Source organism: Citrus sinensis, chromosome 9 (assembly GCF_022201045.2).
Source record: "Citrus sinensis cultivar Valencia sweet orange chromosome 9, DVS_A1.0, whole genome shotgun sequence".
Taxonomy (NCBI): domain Eukaryota; kingdom Viridiplantae; phylum Streptophyta; class Magnoliopsida; order Sapindales; family Rutaceae; genus Citrus; species Citrus sinensis.
The window spans coordinates 23,010,901-23,031,315 of record NC_068564.1 but is presented as its reverse complement, the minus strand read 5'-3'; the positions used below and the strand labels follow the sequence as shown (position 1 = coordinate 23,031,315).

The 20,415-nt window shown below is 35.7% G+C and overlaps 2 protein-coding genes across 3 annotated transcripts; both read left to right on the top strand.

Annotated features, from left to right (window-relative positions):
* The first annotated feature begins 434 nt into the window (after positions 1-434).
* Positions 435-9,266, top strand: LOC102621995 (uncharacterized). Of its 2 annotated transcripts, XR_369171.3 has the most exons (4): positions 435-660; positions 1,486-1,588; positions 9,018-9,106; positions 9,183-9,266. XR_369171.3 is itself a non-coding variant. In XM_025092277.2 (3 exons), exons 1-3 carry the CDS (start codon positions 481-483, stop codon positions 9,041-9,043), a joined length of 309 nt encoding a protein of 102 aa, XP_024948045.2. In that variant the 5' UTR covers positions 435-480; the 3' UTR covers positions 9,044-9,260. The 2 variants fall into 2 exon arrangements, 1 of the variants encoding a protein (XP_024948045.2); XM_025092277.2 differs by having other exon boundaries at positions 9,018-9,260.
* Positions 9,267-14,877: 5,611 nt separating this feature from the next.
* LOC102622186 (uncharacterized) lies at positions 14,878-19,924 on the top strand. Its single transcript, XM_006464680.4, has 3 exons — positions 14,878-15,138; positions 15,416-15,584; positions 15,956-19,924. The coding sequence occupies exons 1-3, from the start codon at positions 15,025-15,027 to the stop codon at positions 19,531-19,533; spliced, it is 3,861 nt and encodes a 1,286-aa protein (XP_006464743.2). The 5' UTR covers positions 14,878-15,024; the 3' UTR covers positions 19,534-19,924.
* Positions 19,925-20,415: the final 491 nt, after the last annotated feature.

Below are 20,415 nucleotides of genomic sequence, written 5' to 3'. Positions count from 1 at the left end.
AATTATTCAACATTTCTCAATTGGATTAATTGCTTTGATTTCTTCCACTCGGTTTTATCAATTTTTGACTGTATTTTTGTCTTCCAATTTAATCTTTATTCCTTCTCAATTTGAACTTCTTCATGCCCTTTTTATTCATAATCTCCAATTAATTCCCTATTCAATAAAATAATACAATTAATTAAAAATAAGAAATAAAAATAACTAGTAAATATATAATAAAAGGGTAAAATATGTATATTAATTAATTCCTTATTCAATTAAAATTTAACTAAAATAACTAGAATATTTAAGATCAAAACAAGAAATAGACAGAGAAATTAATAACAAAATATATGAAAAATATGCACTTATCACTTGGTAATACAACACTGCTTCTATTCTGATCATTATATTTTGTAGCTTCTTCTTCTATCTTTCTACAATTTTATAATTTCTTCTAACTTTTGCATTTTCCTTTCCTTTAGCTTCTCAAATTTCATGGTGAAAGCAAAGATAAAGAGCTTATTGCTGCGTGCATCTATCAGCTTGGAATGGAAGTTTTTCATCTTAATCATCAAGAAGCTTGACTTGGCAGATTCTGATCAGAAGCCTTGCCAAGTCCTAAACATCATCTGGTACATGCTGAAGCTCCTTCCAAGTATAGCATTCTTCAGTTTGGTAATGATTATCTATCATCCTTGAACTTCCTTTTTTGTGACTAAAGCTATTGATGTTTATGATTCAATTAATGGGTTTATTTCCGCACCTTTCATTTTTGAATAAAAATTGAAAGTGCAACCGTGCAGCTGTTTAACTTCCTATGAAAAGCTGGCAGCCTGGAAGAATCTGTACGACCAATCAAGTTTTTCTTTAAATCTATCAAATTCTTTGTTAGATTCATTATGTTTCAGGTTACATCTCAAGTATCTTCAAAAATAAAATTTAATTCACTAATTGTGTTAAGACTTGTCTTTAATGCTAACGGTTGGACTCTTACCTCATAAGTTTATGCTTTAGGGTTGAATGGTTTCTCTAGCAAGTCAAATATCGCGGATCAAACCCTGTGTTTACTTTGTCTCAATTCATGTTTTGTTTCAATCGTGGCCTATTTAATTTCAAGCTTCTGTTTCAATCCTATCCTATTTCTGGGTCTCTGTCTTCGTTTATTAGGTTATGACCTTCAAAAGTTGGATCTATGTTTCTATTGGAACCCCCACAAATTCTATTGTTGGCTTAAACTTTTTGGTAAAGTGCTTCATCTAAGAAGTAGAGAAATATATGAACTTAAGACGTGTAACAACAAACTTTGCTTAGCTGTAAAGATACAGCTGTTGTATGTAGTACACCGTCCATGTTTTCTTATTCTCAACTTTGTACCATCTAATGTTTAATGGTCAGAAAATTTTTCTCATTTCATATTTCTAGTCATTTAACCTAGTTGTTCTCTTTTTCCTTTTTTGTCCACTTACTTTTTTCTGCTATCTTGTGTCCTCTTCTTTGCAGGATAATACAAAAGCCTGCGGCAGTTGGCTTTATGTATTTGTAAGATTGCCAAGTGAAGTTCTCAGCAGTGTTTCAGGATATCTCCATACCGAACTTTTCTTAGGTAGTAATTATCGTAATCCTTCAGTTAGGCAACGAGAAACTGAAGCTTAATTTGAGCCATGACAAGTTGTTGCTTTAGGAAATATGAGAATACTTGTGATATATTCTACTCTCCTCGCATGCCATTTTAGGACCTCTTTTCATAGAAAGCTTGATGATATAGAATGTGGTAGAGTTAGATTGAAAAGCTTGTTTAGTTTTCCAAACCATTCTCTGTCATATGCTAGTCTAGATCTTTGGCTGCTATGAACTCTTTTTCACAATTTTCAACCATCTAAGTCTGGCATCTTTTCTTTCTTATCTCCTAGCTTTTATTCTCATTTTATTTCATTTATTTGCATTTCTCTGATATCTGGGGTTCCCTTTCATTTGCATGATGTTGTTTTTTTTTTTTTTTGATGAGAAAGTAAACCTTTCCATATATTAACTCGAATGCATATACAACATTTCGGCTGGAAATTCATCCAACCAAACAAACTCACCCATTTTTTGGAGAGCCAACTTAGCAAGAGAATGAGCTATACCATTGCAAGATCTATGTGTGTGTTGAGCCTTGAAATTCTGAAAACTTTTCTTAATTTCCAGAATTTCAGAGATCACCCAAAAGATTTCCGCCATACTGCTGACTCTGTTATTTATCAACTCAACTACTTCATGACAGTCCGATTCAATCAACACAGAGGCTCCCCCTACTCTCAATGCAACCTGCAATCCCCATTTCACAGCTGCAGCTTCAGCCATTGCCATGTTGCCAAAGTAACGAGAAGTGTTTATGGCTGCAGATATGCAATTTTGATTCCCGTCCGTTATTACCACCCCCAGCCCAGCTACCTGCTTCTCGACATTCGCTGCAGCATCTACATTTACCTTTAGCCACACATTTGGAATAGAGTGCTCCTGGATATCCTTACCCTCCCTTTTCTGAATTGGCCTTGATCCATCATATTGGCTGACAGTTTTAAAGGACTCCACAACTGATTCAGCTCTTGCTACTAATATGGCTGGGGCCTCTTGTTTCCCTTCAAAAATCCACTTATTCCTAGCATTCCATATCACCCAAAGTAGGGCTGCAACTGATTCCTTCTCCACATTGGTCTGCTGCTTTGTCATATCTTCTATCAAACTAATTATATCATGGAATTGACAGTTTGGAATGCACCCTTCAGCTTTGAAAAGATTCCACACTTTCTTTGCCAACTTGCAACCTGACAGAGCATGAGCTATTGTTTCCATCGAATTGCAGCAAATTTGACACAGGGGCTCTTGCAACACTTTTTTCTTCCAAAGATTTTCAGCCGTGGGAAGCAGGTCATTTGAGGCTCTCCACAAGAAAATTTTTAGCTTCTCAGGAATATCCAACTTCCAGATTGTATTCCAATGATTCAGGTTCTGGGAAGAGCAGCTGGGAAACTCTGGAAACTTCATTCTCACTGCTATTTGATAGCCACTTTTCACTGAATATTGGCCTCTTTTGTCGTAATGCCAAATAAGCTGGTCCTCACTTGGCCTGATTGGAAGAGGAATTTGCAGGATTGCTTCTGCATCTGCAGGCTTAAAGGCTTCTTTTATCACAACTTCCTTCCAGAGATGATCTTTATCAATTAAATCGGCCACTACAGAATCTACTCTTAATTTTGGGGCTGAAACGGGTCTAAATGTTGAGGGCCTAGGAATCCAGTTGCTTGAGTATACCTGCACCTTCTGCCCACTCCCGATTCTCCATCTAGAGCCTTTTTGAAGCACCTGCCTTCCCCATAAAATGCTCCTCCAAATGAACGAAGGCTTCGAGCCAAGGCCTGCTGTCATAAAATCAGAGTGCTTAAAATATCTGGCTTTCATAACTCTGGCCATCAATGAATTTGGGCTCTGAATGAGTCTCCAGCCCTGCTTAGCAATTAGAGCATGATTAAAACATGAGAAATCTTTGAAACCTAAACCTCCCCTTACTTTTGCTTGACTTAATTTCCCTCATCTTGCCCAATGGATTCCCTTCTTCTCTCTACTTGTCCCCCACCAAAATCTAGCCACTGTTCTTTGGATGTCTTCACACAAACCTAAGGGAATTTTGAAGACACTCATCGCGTAAGCTGGGATAGCTTGCGCAACTGCTTTGATGAGAACCTCTTTGCCCCCGCTTGAGAAGAACTTGTGCTGCCAACTTTGAATCTTGTTCAACACTCTGTGCTTTACATCTGTGAAGAAGCTTTTGGCCTTCCTTCCTATCATAGATGGAAGCCCCAGGTACTTTTCATGGCGGGACACCACCTCCAATTGGAAAATTTCCTTTATTGCTGTGATTCGATCATCTCTTGTATTATTGCTGAAAAACATGGAAGATTTTTGGTAGTTGAAAATCTGCCCCGAAGCTCTTCCATAGCACTCGAAAATCTCCTTAAGGTGGCGACAATCCTCCACTGCTGCTCTAACAAAAATAAGGCTGTCATCGGCAAATAGGAGATGAGAGATCGTCAAATCTTTCCCAAAGCGAAGACCCTGGATACACTTTTGTTCTTCTGCTTTCATAAGGAGATTTGAGAACACCTCTGCACATAGTATGAAGAGATAAGGAGAGAGGGGGCATCCTTGCCGAAGGCCTCGTTGAGGCTGAATCAGCCCTGAGACCATACCATTAATTACGACAGAAAATGATGCTGTGGTAATACAATTCATAATCAAAAGCACTAATTTGGAGGAGAAGCCTAACTTTAGCATTGTGCATTTCAAAAAATCCCACTCCACCCTATCATAAGCCTTACTAATATCCAGCTTAAGAGCTGCCCACCCATGTTTTTTTCCTTTTCCATGCCAAAGCTTATGCAAACATTCATAACCCACAATAATATTATCGGTGATCAGCCTATTTGGAATAAAAGCGCTTTGGAAAGGGGAGATTACATGATTAAGCACATTTTTCAGCCTATTCGCAATTACTTTTGCTACAATCCTATATATAACATTGCATAAGCTTATAGGTCTGAAGTCGGTCACCCGCTGAGGTTTAGGAATTTTGGGAATCAAGACTATGTGAGTGTGGTTTAGTGATGCAACAGAGCCATTACCATTTAGAATGTGAAGGCAAGTATAAATCACACTTGCTTTTACAGAGTTCCAGTGTTTTTGGAAGAAACCTGCTGGCAAGCCATCCGGTCCCGGGGCTTTGGTTTGGCCCATCTGAGACAGAGCCATTGAAACCTCCTCCTCCGTAAAGCTCATATCGAGCTGCTCGTTCATCTCAGCATTTACTTTTGGTTCCAAATGGGTTAAGGCTGCCTCAATTTGCATCTTGGATGGGCTGGAGGTTTCGAAAAGGCTGGTGAAGTATTCATGGAATTCTCTCTCAATCTTCTCTGTATCGTCAATCCAAACATTCTCCTGATTCCAGATACCTTCTATCCGGTTCTTTTTTCTCCTCGCTGAGGCTTTAAGGTGAAAAAACCTTGTATTCTTGTCCCCTTCTCTTAACCAGTTGGCTCGGGATCTTTGCTTCCAATATACTTCTTCATCTAGCAACAAATTCGCAATCTGATTTTCTGTCTTTTTTACCTCGTTAACCTCTTCATAATGCTGAAAGTTTATCTTCAAGTCAGCTAGCTTTTCCTTCAGACTTTTCAGCTTTTGCTTTCTGCCTTTAAATGTCTTTTTGCTCCATGTCAGCAGGGAGGCCATTGTGAGCTTAGAAGCCTTTTGAAAAGAGACTACCGGGTTCCCCTCCCTCCACCTGTTCTGATACTCCCACTCCTCGGAAACAATGCGCTTGCATTCTTCATAATGACTCCACATGTCCTCATAATGTATTCTTCGGCCAGCCCTCATGTTTCGGCCTATAAAATGTTTCTGGTCTTGAATCTCCAACATGATGGGGGTGTGGTCCGAGCCCCAGGCATTCAAATTTGTAGCAATCAAATCGAACGAGCTGCTCCTCCAGTCCTTGCTTCCCAAAAACCTATCAAGCCTTTCCTCCACAAAATGCGGCCCGAACCTTCTATTCGACCAAGTGAAAGGATATCCCCGATACCCTAGATCTTCTAGGTTACAATCATTAACAGCCTCTTTGAAGTTAGCCACCATACTCATGTTTCTTTCCCTTCCCCCGAGTTTTTCATTTAGATTGAGAATTTCGTTAAAATCCCCAAAACACAGCCACGGGAAAGAAAACAGACCAGCCAATCTTCTTAGTAACGTCCAGGTGTGCTTCTTCTGCGGGCCTTCTGGATGACCATAAATCCCTGTACACCTCCATTTCAGCCCCTTAGCGCTTTTCACGACAGTGTCAATGTGGTGGTTGCTGTACGAAACGATATTCACATCCACATCGTTGCTCCACATTAGGGCCAACCCCCCTCCCATTCCATTTCTGCTCACATTAAAACAGTTGTCAAAACCCAACTCTTTACTCCTACTAGTCATTTGCACAGGTCTCAATTTTGTTTCACAGATAAACAAAATATGAGGCTTGTGCTCTCGGAGAATATCTTTTAGAGCCAGGAACGTCCGGGTATTCCCCAGACCTCGGACGTTCCAGCTTATGATCTTCATTGTTGTCGGCGGGGCTGGAGACCAGCCGCCGCCGATGCTTCTTTTCCAGTTACATCTTCTACCTCAGCCACCTCCATAGCCGTTATGTCCCAGCTTAGTTTCAGTTTCGCTGAGGGGGAAATGCTAGTCACCTGCTTTGATGGCCTCTTGTTTGGACTTGTAAGTTTTAATTTCTTGCTTTTTGGATTCGGGGTAGTTTGGATGGAGTTGGCTCTCTTGGAATTCATATTTAGCCCTTTTTTATTTGTCTCATTGGTTGTTCTTCGGGCCTGGCTCTTCCATCTCCTCCATTTGGACTTGGGCTGCTTTGAAGATGAGGCACTATCCACCACCACTTCTTTCAGATTCATATGCATTGAGTTGGGTTGCTGAGGTTCAAGGCCCATAAGTGGGGTTTGGCTCTCCCTCTTTCCCTCCATATTTTTTATTTCGATTGTATTTCCCTCCCTTTGACACACTCTTCCAGGTCTTTCCTCGAGTTCCGTTACCTCGGGTTGTTTTTTCTGCCTGATTTGGTCTTTTTTCGGCTCCATCCCCTGTGACATTGATGGTTTGTCAGTGATTTCACCCACTAGCTTCGACTTCGGAGATGGGCTTCTTGTGATTTCGTGACACTGCTGTGACCCGGACCCGTTTTCTCTTCTCGGGTTAGAATGTTGGTGATGGGTGTGCTCTGTCTCCCCCGAATTTTCCTTTCTCTGTTGTTCACTCCTATCTCTATCTTTACCCCTTTGAAACTTTGTTCGGTCTGCTAACGGGATGGCCTTCAACCATGCTCCATACGCCAGATTTTCTTTTGGCTGGCCCTTGTATTGTGCACACTCCCGGTATTGGTGCCCTATAAAACCGCAACAAAAGCAAAAGTCTGGTAACTTCTCATGGACTACACCCACTATTATTTCCTTCCCGTTTTCTTGCTGGATTCTAATCACTTTCTTTAGCCGCTTCGTGATGTCTATCAAGATTCGGGCCCGTATATATTCTCCAAAGCAATCCCCTGTTGCATCTGTGGCTACAGCATGATGTTGTTACTGTATCTAAATTCCTGTGGCTTTTGGCTTTTATAAATTTTTAAATTGGCAGCCATATGAATTTCTGGACTGACTGAGGATATCTCCTTATAGAAATGCGAAACTGTTCTTACGCATTCATCCTTGATATTCTTCAATTAGAGCTGAAATTATAGTGTTATGGGTAATTACAAAAAGTGACTGACATGATAATATTTTTTTTTTATTACATGAGACTATTACTCATGAGTACAACTCATATTACATGAAATTACAATTTATATTTACAAATCAAACTACCTTCACTCACATGTCGAAAGGAAAAAAATTAATTGTTTTCACTCAAATTGAAAAAAAGAAATTAAACTCCCACAATTCATTGTGGGGACTCGAACCCCTGAGTTTACAATTGTGAGGTTTGATCCTAACCACTAAACTTTAGAAACATGATAATATTGAACGTAGAAAAATTAGATTGAAAGACTTTACTAGTGGCCTAGTAAGTAGTAACACCAATTTAAAACCTATCATATTATTCTTTGTCAAATACTAATCTCTAATCTCTTGCTAGCTACCCACGGGTTCACATGAAAAAAAGGAAGTGAAAATGATAAAGTTGTTGCATTGAATTTGGCCAAGAACTTAATTATTAATAGTTAGTAGTGTACATAACCCTTATCAATTGAATCACTTTCTCCCATAAAATTTTCTTGATTGGAAATTGTACATTGCTTTTTTTTTGGTTGCTCTAGTATTTGCTCAGCTCAATGTTGTATCAAATTATGATCCTTCGATGGTTCTTGAGCTGCATTTTTACATGAAATTTTAAAGCAATGACGTATGAGGAGTCTTTTTAATCTCATAAAAACTTGTTTATGTAATTCATATTTTGTCTTCACTCATCTAGACTGGGATAGGGTTTTGAGATAAGAGTTATAGCTCATTCTAGCCTTATATAAGAGTGATTGGCTATACTTTTGTATAGCACAAATGATCCTAGTTATTTTTTTCCTGGTGGACGGCTAGTCCACAATATATTTTAAATCTTCTTCATTAATACATTTTTTGAGTTTTCTTTAAAAAAAATTCTTTTATTATTATTATTATTATTTTTTTTTTTTTGGGTGTAATAGTATGCTGATAAAACGAGCGAAAACTATTAATGTGTACTCTGTTTTCTAGGGGTAAAACATTTTATCCAAAGTTCTTTTAGACAGATATTTGATCTGTGTTTTCTTAGAAAGTCAGAAAATTGCTCATAGACTGGAATTAATTAATATATTTATCATTTTTCTTCTCATTTACTAATTATATAATCGTTTTCACAATTTTTGCGGAATGGTTCTGGTCTGATTTTACCTGGTCAACAGGTAAAAAACTTAACACAGCAACTACAATTTAGATGGCACAAGAACAACACATGATGTATCTCAAAAAGCTTCATTATATGGGAAAGTTCCTTAAAAAATTAAAATATAATCCATAAATTGTGCTAAAATTTGCCTCCTTAATGCTAATTTTAGACTCTTACCCCATAAGTTTATGCTTTTGGGTTGAATGAATGCTCTAACAAATTAAATTTCATGTTCAATCTCTATCTTGATCTTAATATTGGCTTAAATTTTTCGGTCAAGCACTTTATAACAAGTGAAGATTAGAGATGTAACAAAATGCTTGGCCTGACTGTACAGATAAAGCTGTTGTACTACACACCAACCATGTTTTCGTAATCTCAATTGTCTGCCATCTAATTATTTATAGTCAGATAATTTTTCTCATTTCATGTTTCTAGTCATGTAAGCTTCATGTTCATTTCTTTTCTTCTCTTTTTCCCTTTTTCTCATTTACTCTTTTCTGCTATCTTTTGTCTTCTTTGATTTGCAGGATATTACTGTGTCAGTTGGCTTTAGACATCAGTAATTGATAGCCAAGTGAAGTTGTTAGTAGCGATTGGTGATATCTTCTTACATAAGGTACGGCAAACTGTTTTTATAATTATTAATTATCGCCATTCTTATAGCTGAATCTATAATCAGTTGTATTTTATAGTGTTATGTATAACGACAATGAGAGTATTGAAGCTGAATTTGAGCCCCAACATGATGTAGGATGGTTGTACGCGATGAGTAGGGGTAGGCATTAACCCACAGGTTTACTCAAACTCAAACCAAATAAAATGGTTTGGGTTGGATAGATCATAAAATTGGTTAAATTTGGGTTTTTATGTAAGAAATTATTTCATAATGGTTTGGGTATACTTTACCCATGGGTCATGAACAAATTTAATGTGACATATCAATGAAAAATAAATTAAACAAATAAAAGGCTAAAGTAATATTTTAATAATAATTTTTTATTAAAATTATTATTATATAATAATAATTACACTAATAATAATTATATAATAATAATAATAATAATAATAGAAGTGCTGCACAGGGCATATACATATGCAATTGGTTGTACAATACACTATTATATAATAACTTTTTATAGTCTCAACTTGAGTTAAAAGGCTAAATTAATATTTTAATAAATTACTAAGACAATATTTTTATGAAATCCTCTAATATAATTTTATAGTCCTATTTGTATTGTAACTTACTAAAATTAAAAAAGTAATCGATTATAACATTTTATTAAATAAAATATGATTCGATTGTTATTTTTTGATTAAATTTAAATCTAATTGGATTTCATGTCTAAATTCTCTTAACTACATTTTGGAGCTTTTTCTAATTATAATAAATTTTAGATTTATTTCTCGAAAGATTTAAATTTATAAAATTGAATAATTTAATTTAATTTTGATGGATTGCTTTGATACTTGAGTTGAGATGTCTTATATTGTTTTAATTTGTATTGACATTGTTAGAATTTATGTTGTAATATGGTTAATATTTAAGGACGAAGTTATTGTAAAATCTATTATTTATAATTTTTATCCACTATATTTTTTTATATTTTAATATTAATTTAATAATTAATAATAATTATTTTGATATAATTAAATTTATCAAAATAAAAACTATTTGGATTATAACATTCCAACGAACCCGGGTTTGGTTTGGGTTCAAATTTTTATGATTTAATTTGGATTAACTTAAAATCCAACCCAAACCAACTCATGCCCACTCCTAGCGATGAGTGCGGTACCTTCTCGGAATCATAACTCGAATTACAAATGTATGTTTGGATATAAAATATGCCGTTTCGAATGTTGCCACAAGACAAATCAATTAGCTATTTTTACCTCGTGGTCGAGACAGAAATTCCTTTTCATTTGTGGTTGTTTTGCCATTTTAAGATATTTTGTTATTTTCTTATTATTTTCAAGATTTTTATTTTGTTTAGATATCAAATTTGAGTGCCGTTTATTTTGTTTTCTTTATTTAGACTGAAAAATTTCATTAAAAATAATATTATGAGTTTATTTATTTTAGTAAATTTACGATATTTAGTATTAATATACAAGAGATCAAAAACCTAATTTTATTCATTAAGATTTATCAATAATATTCTAACTTTTCAGCAACTTTGTTTCTCTATCTTTTATCAATTTTTATGTTTTCACATCATCTAAACAGGTAAATCCTAATTCCCAAATAAAAGAACATGCCATGCCATTATAGAACCTCATTTCATAGGTTTTCTTTCTTTCTTTCTTTCTTTTTTTCAAAATACTTATTATCGTAGAAATCTTGACAGCCATAATGTGGAAGAATTCCCATGTGTTGTGGGCCAATTTATCCCATATCATTCTTTGTCATATGCTAGTCTCTAGTTAGCTCCGTCAGGGCGGATATGGAAAAAAAAATCTTTTTTATTATTTTTTTTAAAGGAAAAAAACAATCTTGAATGGTTGCTTTTTTTTTTAAAAAAATCTTGATTCACCAGTATTAAGCCAAGAACTTATAATTAGCTAGCATTGTTATGGGATCAGGATTCTTTCTTGATCTAATCATGTACTGAGCAAATAATTCAATTACTGATTGGTAATTAATAAATAAAAAATTATAAGAAGTTGAATCTTACCCATACATTACCACTAAAAGACACATGACAGAAGATTTTAAAAAACTTAGAAAAGATCAGATCAGGAGAGAATCATTTTCCCTCTATACGACCCTCAATCAAATCACTTTCTTCCATAAAGTTTGCTTAATTCGCTAGTTGCACATTGAATGGTTGCTTTACTATTTTCTCCTTGGCACTGTTTTATTGAAATCTTGATCACTTAATTGTTCTCAGGAGTTGCATTACAGTATGAAAGTCTAACGAGCAACGCATCTGTTTATTCTCGTTTGTTATGACAAGAGACTGATGATGTATTCTTATTTATACTAAAAAGTTTTATGATCTAAAAGATATAAACTGCTTTTTGGATCAGGCTACGGTACCACAGTGGTACCGTGCCACATCCTTTGTCTTTTGTGACTCAAATATTATAAATTTTCATATAAACCCCTTTTACTCGTTTTTATTTAAACTTTAATTCACAAATATTAAGTTAATATCTATTGCATCCATATGAACATTTTAGTTAGCACCTTATACTATTTATTATTTACAAATTCTTATTATATATTGCACTTATATCACAATACCCCCTCTGTGACCCGAAATGCCCATGCCGAACCCACAAACCCAACCCGGATGCTATTTCCATTTCTGGCCACTTCACCGGCCAAGGTTGGTACCGATCGGAAGATCGTGCGATGTCGGTCATCTCCCTGCCAATCTTGTCGCCGAAAAGCGTTCGGAAAGCTGCCGATTGAAGCCGTGAAAAGCCGCGGAACTGTCGCTTCAATTCGCCGTGATTTCTCCGGTTTCCGGTGACGTTATCACTTGAGTTTTGCTCCCCACGATTCCCTCTGTATTTTCCGACCAATCACAGCCATCGGAGGAGCCGATTTGCCGTTGATCGGTCATTGAAGGATTCACGACTTTGGGAGCTCGATCCGGCGCCATCACCACGCGTGAGAGGTCACCACCACCACCGTTGGACTCAGCTCGGCCAAAAGTGTCTAACTCGAGTTTCCCGTCGCCGTTAGTTGAAATCCGGTCACCGTTGGTCGGTATGGGTATTTCGGTAATGTTCACATGGATGCAGTTGAAATTAATTTAATATTTGTAAAGTAAAGTTTAAATAAAAAAGAGTGAAAGGGGTTATATGATAATTTACCACAAAAGACAAAAGGAAGTGGCACAGTGCCACTGTGGTACTGTGCGTTGATCCCTGCTTTTTTGTCTATTTTGTACTTTTTTGCGATAAATTGAAACACTTTTGAGATTGGTAAAAGCTTTTGAAAAGATTATTTTTCTTTCTTTTTAAATCAGAATATGTGGATGATTCTGGTTGTAAAAAGATGTTTGTTTGTTTGGGCTGCACCAAATTATCTGAATTTCTTATATTTTTTAATAACAATATATTTACAAATTCTTATATAAATTAAGAGCATCTCCAAAAAACTCTTCAAATAAGATTCTACTTCTTATTTGAAGAGCCATATTAATATTAAACACTCCAAAAGACACGTTAATTTAAATTCTTCAAATAAGATTTGTTTCTCACTCTTCAATATTGTCGAGTGAGTTTCTCCCTCTTCTATTAATATTTTATTATTATTTATTGAAAAGATAAGACTGCAATAATTATTATTTATGTTTCTTTAAAAAAATATAATAACAATTCAATTTGATTGTGGGAAAGATTTGATTAAAATAATATTATTTTATTCTTATTTGGTGAGTCTTTTGGAGAGGATTATATTTTTTTATACACTTATTTGCCACATCAGTAAGCAAATTGAAATTTGAAGAGTAAAATTTAAAGACCCTTTTGGAGATGCTCTAACAAGTTGAATAAAAATAATATATAATTTATGAATTTTATATTTTATATTTTTCCTCAATTAATGATATAATATTCTATCAATTTGTACAAAAATAATTTATATAAGAATTTATAAAGTTCAGCTATGGTGCTACAGTTGTATGGTACCACAGCTGGATCCAGCCATTGAATCTAGCTCTGATGATAATTGTGGACTAAATCTAATGGTTGGATCTAACTGTGGTACCATACAACTGTGGTACCATAGGTTTGCCAGAATTTATAACTATAATATTACTTTTTTTTCTTCAAAATTTTACGAACCATATACATAATTACACACTGCGTCGTAGCGAGTTAGCATCTAAGGCCAAACTTTTGTCTCGTACCACTTGTATAATTGAAACTTATTTAATATTTATAAGATAATTATAAATAAAATTAAGTATAAAGTGTTTAATAAAATTTAGCATTTATTAGGACAAAAGTGGAGTACGGTGCAACGGTTGCACCGCTGTAAAATAAAACTTTTCTGGTTTCGTTTTTACTTTTTTTATTGACATGATAACATGTTCATTGGATTACCAAAATTAAACTTTAATATACAAGGCAATTCTAACCTCAAATTATTCATAAATATAAGGCAATTCTAACTTCTTTATAAGTTTACCAAAATTAAACTTTAATATATTTACTAATAAATTACATCAAAATAGAGAAAAAATAATTTTTTTAAAGAAATCTTTACACATGCTACTTCACTTTGAAAAATCATTTGAATGGACAAAAATCGGAAACTGTTTTTATAAGAAAGAGAATTATATATTTGTGTTTGTAAAAAATATATGTACAATAATTCTCTAATGAAGGTATTTTCATTTTATTAAAATAAAGATGTCACAAGTAAATAAAAAATATAAATTTTAATATATAAATAAAAAAAATAGAAAAATATCCACCGTCCACCCGTTTTTTACACATTTTTCAAAAATACACAATTCCTTCATTTTTTGGCTGGAATCCACCTAAACTTACATTTTGTTTCACTTTTCCACTTCCGTTTGAAATCTGTTAAGAAAACTAACGGGAACTTAAAAAAATAATAATTTTACCCCTAAAACGAAAATTATAATTTCACCCTAAAAATACAAAAAATAATAAGATTTAATGATGAATATCATTATTGGTACGTTAATGAAGTACAAAAAAATCTTAACTACTAGAGATTATAACTCAATGAATAATAAAACTCTACTTATCTTAAATTCAATTGATGGTTTACGAGATTAAGCTATTTTTAATACTACTGTTATAATTTAGCATTCTAATTACAGACATATTTAAAAAAAAAAACATGCATTTGATGGTTGTGGAATTAATTTCTTTATTGACCGATGGGGAAAATAATTAGATTTAATCTGATTATTTTTGGTAATTTTTAAGGTGAAATTGTAATTTTCATTTTGGAGGTAAAATGATCATTTTTTTAAGTTTCCGTTAGTTTTCTTAACGGATTCCAAATGGAAGTGGAAAAATGAAACAAAATGTAATTTTAGGTAGATTCCAGCCAAAAAATGAAGAAATTGTGTATTTTTAAAAAAGATGTAAAAAACGGGTGTACGATGGATATTTTCTCTAAAAAAATTTAATACACTAAAATTTATATCTTTTATGATACTTTATTGACATATGTTTATTTTGTTAAAATGAAAATGTAGTAGTGGCTATATATATATATATATATATATATATATATATATAATATAGACACGCGTTTATGTGCCACCAGCGCCACGGCAACGGCACCATGTTACTGACTACTGTGAAAATTTTAACAAGAAACGACATCGTGTAGGACAAAACTTACTTTAATCAATCAATAATCGATTATATCCCCTTCAAGATTCAAAAAAAAAAAAAGTTCAAGTTGAAATTCAAAATCCATTAAACTCGTCAACCAAAATAACCAACTAGATAAATACAAACAAACTCCATTCTTAATAATTATTTAAATTTGGATTGATTTTAGAAAACTAAAAATAAATCCGATCGGAGATGTTGGAGAAGATCGGGCTGCCTGCAAAGCCATCGCTTCGCGGCAGTAATTGGGTGGTCGACGCCTCACATTGTCAAGGATGTTCCTCCCAGTTCACCTTCATCAATCGCAAAGTATTGTTTCTTATTACTATTTTCACTTCCTCTTTAGTTTACTTGGCAGATCATAAGATTTTATGATTTTTGGATCAAATTTGATAGAACTCGTACTTTTAAAGTAAAATTGGAATTTTTATGGAATTGTGGTTGTAGAAAACTTTGGGGGTTATGTAGCCAAAAATTCACTTTTTTGTTTTTTTTCCCAACTCCATTGATACTTATTACAGGATTTTACAGTGTGATACTAGTTGATGTGCAAGTTCTTCATGATTATTTTGCACTTGATTTTCAGCATCACTGCCGACGATGTGGGGGTTTATTTTGCAATAGTTGCACCCAGCAACGAATGATTTTACGCGGACAAGGTGATTCCCCTGTGAGAATTTGTGAACCCTGCAAGAAACTAGAGGAGGCGGCGCGTTTTGAGATGCGACACGGATACAAGAGTAGAGCAGGAAAAGGTATTTTTCAGTTGCTTGTAGTTGTTATCTTGTTCATCTTTGTGTACAACATTTACTTCACTGGCACTATTCACATCACCACATAATCTACATGGTTGCTAAATTTCTTTGATGCAGCTTCTTGTTAGAATGGTGTCATCTACTGCCTTTTTTTTTTTTCCTCCCCTTTTGGGGAAACTTCTTTTTAAACCCCTATCATGTCTTCTTTCATTCTTGTTGTTATATGTTGTCGTGCATACCTCAGTTAAGCAATTGGTTAATATTATTTTCAAGAGTTCTCTACAGCCCCTTGGACTTGATGAATTTGATAGAAATACTGTCATCATAGTTCGATATGTTACTTTACTAAATGGTGCTAGCTGTGTTTGCAGGTGGTTCGAAACTGACAGGAAAGTCTGAGGATGAAGTTTTGAACAAGATTTTAGGAACTGATGGAAAAGGATCATTTTCATCTGGACTTTCGTCCAACAATGACATGGGTTCTAGTATTCAAAGAGCAACTAGCAGTGCTTCAAGTTCAGAGACTCATGATGGGCTTGCTGGTATCGGTATATGTCACTCTGTTGATGACCATAATTTTGTAAAGGATGAAATGGGATCTTCTACTCCTGAGGAATTGCGCCAACGGGCTTTGGAAGAAAAAAAGAAATATAAAATTCTGAAAGGAGAAGGAAAACCTGAGGAAGCTCTAAGAGCCTATAAGAGAGGGAAGGAGCTTGAGAGGCAGGCTGAGGCATTAGAAATATCCATGAGAAAAAGCCGAAAAAGAATTTTGTCTTCTGGAAGCAATGGTGAGACCCAGGATAAAGACGGCTCTATAGAATCTGCTGGAAGAAATAAGCACGTTTCAAAAGCAGCAGCAGAAAAGAATGATTTTGCTGCTGAACTCAGGGAACTGGGTTGGTCTGATATGGATATTCAGGATGAAAATAAACCATTGCCAAGTATGAGTTTAGAGGGTGAACTCTCTTCTCTTCTTGGAGATGTGTCTAAGAAGACTACTAAGGATAAGGATACTCATGGAATTGATAAGACCCCTGTTATTGCACTAAAGAGAAAGGCCCTTCTATTGAAGCGTGATGGAAAGCTTGCAGAAGCCAAGGAAGAGCTAAAGAAAGCTAAAGTTCTAGAGAAGCAACTTGAAGAAGAGGAACTGTTGGCTGATGCCGAAGATTCTGATGATGAGCTATCTGCAATAATTCAAAGTATGGACAATGATGAGCAAGATGACTTTCTGATTCAGTATGAGCAGGAACCTGGTCTTGATCACCTTGTAGGTGCTGCTGATGATCTTGGTGTTGACAGTAATTTTGAAGTCACTGATGAGGATATGCAGGACCCAGAAATAGCTTCTGCTCTGAAATCTTTAGGTTGGACTGATGATTCTAATGATGCTGATAATATTATTCCCCATTCTGCTCCTCTTGACAGGGCAGCACTATCAAGGGAAATTATTTCATTGAAAAGAGAGGCCCTTAATCAGAAACGAGCAGGTAATGTTGCCGAGGCAATGGCTCAGTTAAAGAAAGCAAAGTTACTTGAGAGGGATCTAGAAAGTTACGAGTCGCGAGCAAACAACTTAGTTGCCCAAAATCCGAAGGTTATTCATACAGGTTCAGTTTCTCAAGCTGCTGAGGTGGATGATGGAAGTGTTGATTCTAGAAAATACATGGATACCAAAGTGTCTCCGAAGAGTAGATTCGTGATCCAAAAAGAGCTTCTGGGTCTGAAAAAGAAGGCTCTTGCTTTGAGAAGGGAAGGAAAATTGGATGAGGCTGAAGAAGAATTGAAGAAAGGCAAAGTTCTTGAGCATCAGCTTGAGGAAATGGATAATGCTTCAAAGGTAAAAGCTGGCTGTAAAAAAGAACCAGATTTAACGTATAAAGATCCTGTTGTATCTTTAGAGCTACCTGTTGGAGTAGGTGAAGACAATGTAACAGATCAAGATTTGCATGATCCATCATACCTGTCAATTCTTAGGGACTTGGGTTGGAATGATGATGATAATGAGCCTGGAAGTCATCCATCAAAACCTTCTCGGCGAATGGACAATCCTTCTGAAAAAATTATGGGATCCTCATCCTCTGAAGCCACTTCTGATGTTCCAGCCAGGGCATCAAGAAGAAGCAAAGCTGAAATACAGGGGGAACTGTTGGGCCTGAAAAGAAAGGCTCTTGCAATGAGACGTCAAGGAAAGGCTGATGAGGCAGAGGAAGTTCTAAATATGGCAAAAGTATTAGAGGCTGAGATGGCGGATATAGAAACACCGAAGAGAGTGCAGATTGAATCTAATTGGCCAAAGGACAGAGTTAATGAACATCCTCTTGAAAGTACAGATGAGAAAGGAGGCGAAGACAATGTTGCAGAAGAAGATATGCATAACCCAGCATTACTCTCTGCACTGAAAAACTTAGCTTCAAAGGATGAAGAGCTTGAACCTTTTCCTATGCAGAAAAAACCTTCTGCTGAAGTTTCTGGTAATCCTTTGCATTCCACTGGCTCATCTATAATACAATCAGGTGTTTCTGTTGTTACACCGAGAAGTAAAGGAGAAATCCAGAGACAACTTCTGGATTTGAAAAGAAAGGCCCTTGCCCTTAGACGTAAGGGGGAAAGTGGTGAGGCTGAGGAATTGCTGAAAATGGCCAAGGTATTAGAGGCTCAAATGGAAGATTTGGAAACCCCAATGGAGCATCAGATTGATACTTCTGAGGCCAAGGAATCGTCAAATTTTGAATCATTGAAAAATCATGAAAAACAGGGAGATCTGATTGCTGAGGTGGGAGTGAATATACAATCAACGCCTGTGACAGTTGTTTCAAATGACAATGCTGTTGGGTCCTCTCATCTCATTGAAGACAAACATCCATTATTAGGAGAACTGGGCCCCTCTGGTGAAACTGGTCTTCCAACCAACTTGGGAAAAACTGAGGGCTCTGTTTTTATCTCTCCTAGTGATTCTGCGAACTCAGTGGATTTACTAACAGGAAACAACTGGACTAGTTCTCAAGTACCTGCTGGAAAACCAGAAGATAAATGGAACTTTGGTTCTCACATTTCCTCAACCGCTAGATCTTCTTTACAGTCAGAGTCCTTGTCAAATCTCCAGGAAGACCTGGGAAGCAAAAATGATGTTCAGACTCAAAAAAGAACAGTTAATGCTTATGAGAATCCTCGTGTCCATGAAGCAAATGTAGTGCAGGCATATGTTTCACAGAACAACCAGACTTCCATACAGCAAGATGTTTTGGCTCACAAGCGGAAGGCAGTTGCTTTGAAGAGAGAAGGGAAATTGACAGAAGCTCGAGAGGAACTACGGAGGGCTAAGCTATTGGAGAAGAGTCTAGAGGAAGACAACATCCAGCCCAAAACCAGCGTTCCAGATGCACCAATGTCTACATACAAGGCTCCTTCTGATGGACAAAAGGAGCATGATGCATCCAATTTGTCTCTTCCAAAACCATTGTCTGCCCGTGATCGTTTTAAGTTGCAGCAGGAATCCCTGAGCCACAAACGTAAGGCCCTGAAGCTGCGTAGGGAAGGTCGAACGGATGAAGCGGAAGCTGAGTTTGAAATGGCCAAGAATCTTGAAGCTCAGTTGGAGGAGCTGGCTGCTCATGATTCCAAGTCAGCTGCTAATGAGGCAGAAGTGGTAGATGATGTAAATATTGAAGATCTTGATCCTCAGATTTTGTCTGCCCTTAAAGCCATTGGATTACATGATTCTAACGTGGTGTCACAAGTCCCAGAAAGGCCAGAGCCTGTGAAACTCAGTGTCCGAAAGAGTGAGAATTTAAGCCAAGAGAGAATTCAATTGGAAGAACGAATCAAGGCAGAGAAAGTGAAGGCAGTGAATTTGAAACGTTCAGGAAAACAAAGTGAGGCTTTGGATGCGCTTCGCCGGGCAAAACTTTTTGAAAAGAAACTGAATTCTTTGGCCTCAAACTAATGAATTGAGGGTATGCTGTGCTGCCAATCAAAGGCTACTTGTGACTCAGATAGTACTCATTTGAAGCCAGTAATTAGATTCAAACAAGATTGTTAGAAGATTAGTCGAATCATTTCTTTCATCTCAGGCATATCCTGGCATTTTCTCACCATTTTCTTCTATTACGGAAAATAAAGATTTGGTCTTTCACTCTTTCCACTTTTCTGGAGTCTTCGGTATGTGTCATATCTTAAAGACCAGTCAAAATCCAAAGTGTTGTTAATTTGATAATGTAGGAGACAAGGGATTCACTGTCTCCAGCCATATAATTAATCTGTTATGTTATAATTGATGAACTGTCAGAACTGGAATGAGCGTCACTTGAGTAATGAATTATCTTGGTTACTTTCAATTTCATCATTTCACCGATGAAATTCATTCAAAAGCAGCATGAATTTTGTCTGCGACGTGCATGGTACTAGGAGACGACTTGAAAACTCACCCTGTCCTTTTTGAGGGAATGGGAATGACTCTTTTATATATTTGCCTTTGTACGTTTTTTTATTTATTGAAATTACTCTTTAGATGGAGAGATTGTGAAATAACTGTGCTAAAAGTTTAATGAGTAACTAATACATCTATAATATTATCGATTCCACAGTGTTGCATTTCTATCAACTATTTGTCTACTTTGAATTACGATATTTTCATGTTATATGTAGATTTTTTTTTACCGAAATATTCGTTCCATGAATTTATTTGCTCAGATATTCATATTCTTTATGCATTTAATTCATTAAATTTATTAATTTTAAAAATTAATATTTGTGTATGTTACATGCTGTACATAAGAATTTTTTAGTGCAAAAAATATTTAAGTTGAATTTATTGCAAAATAGGACA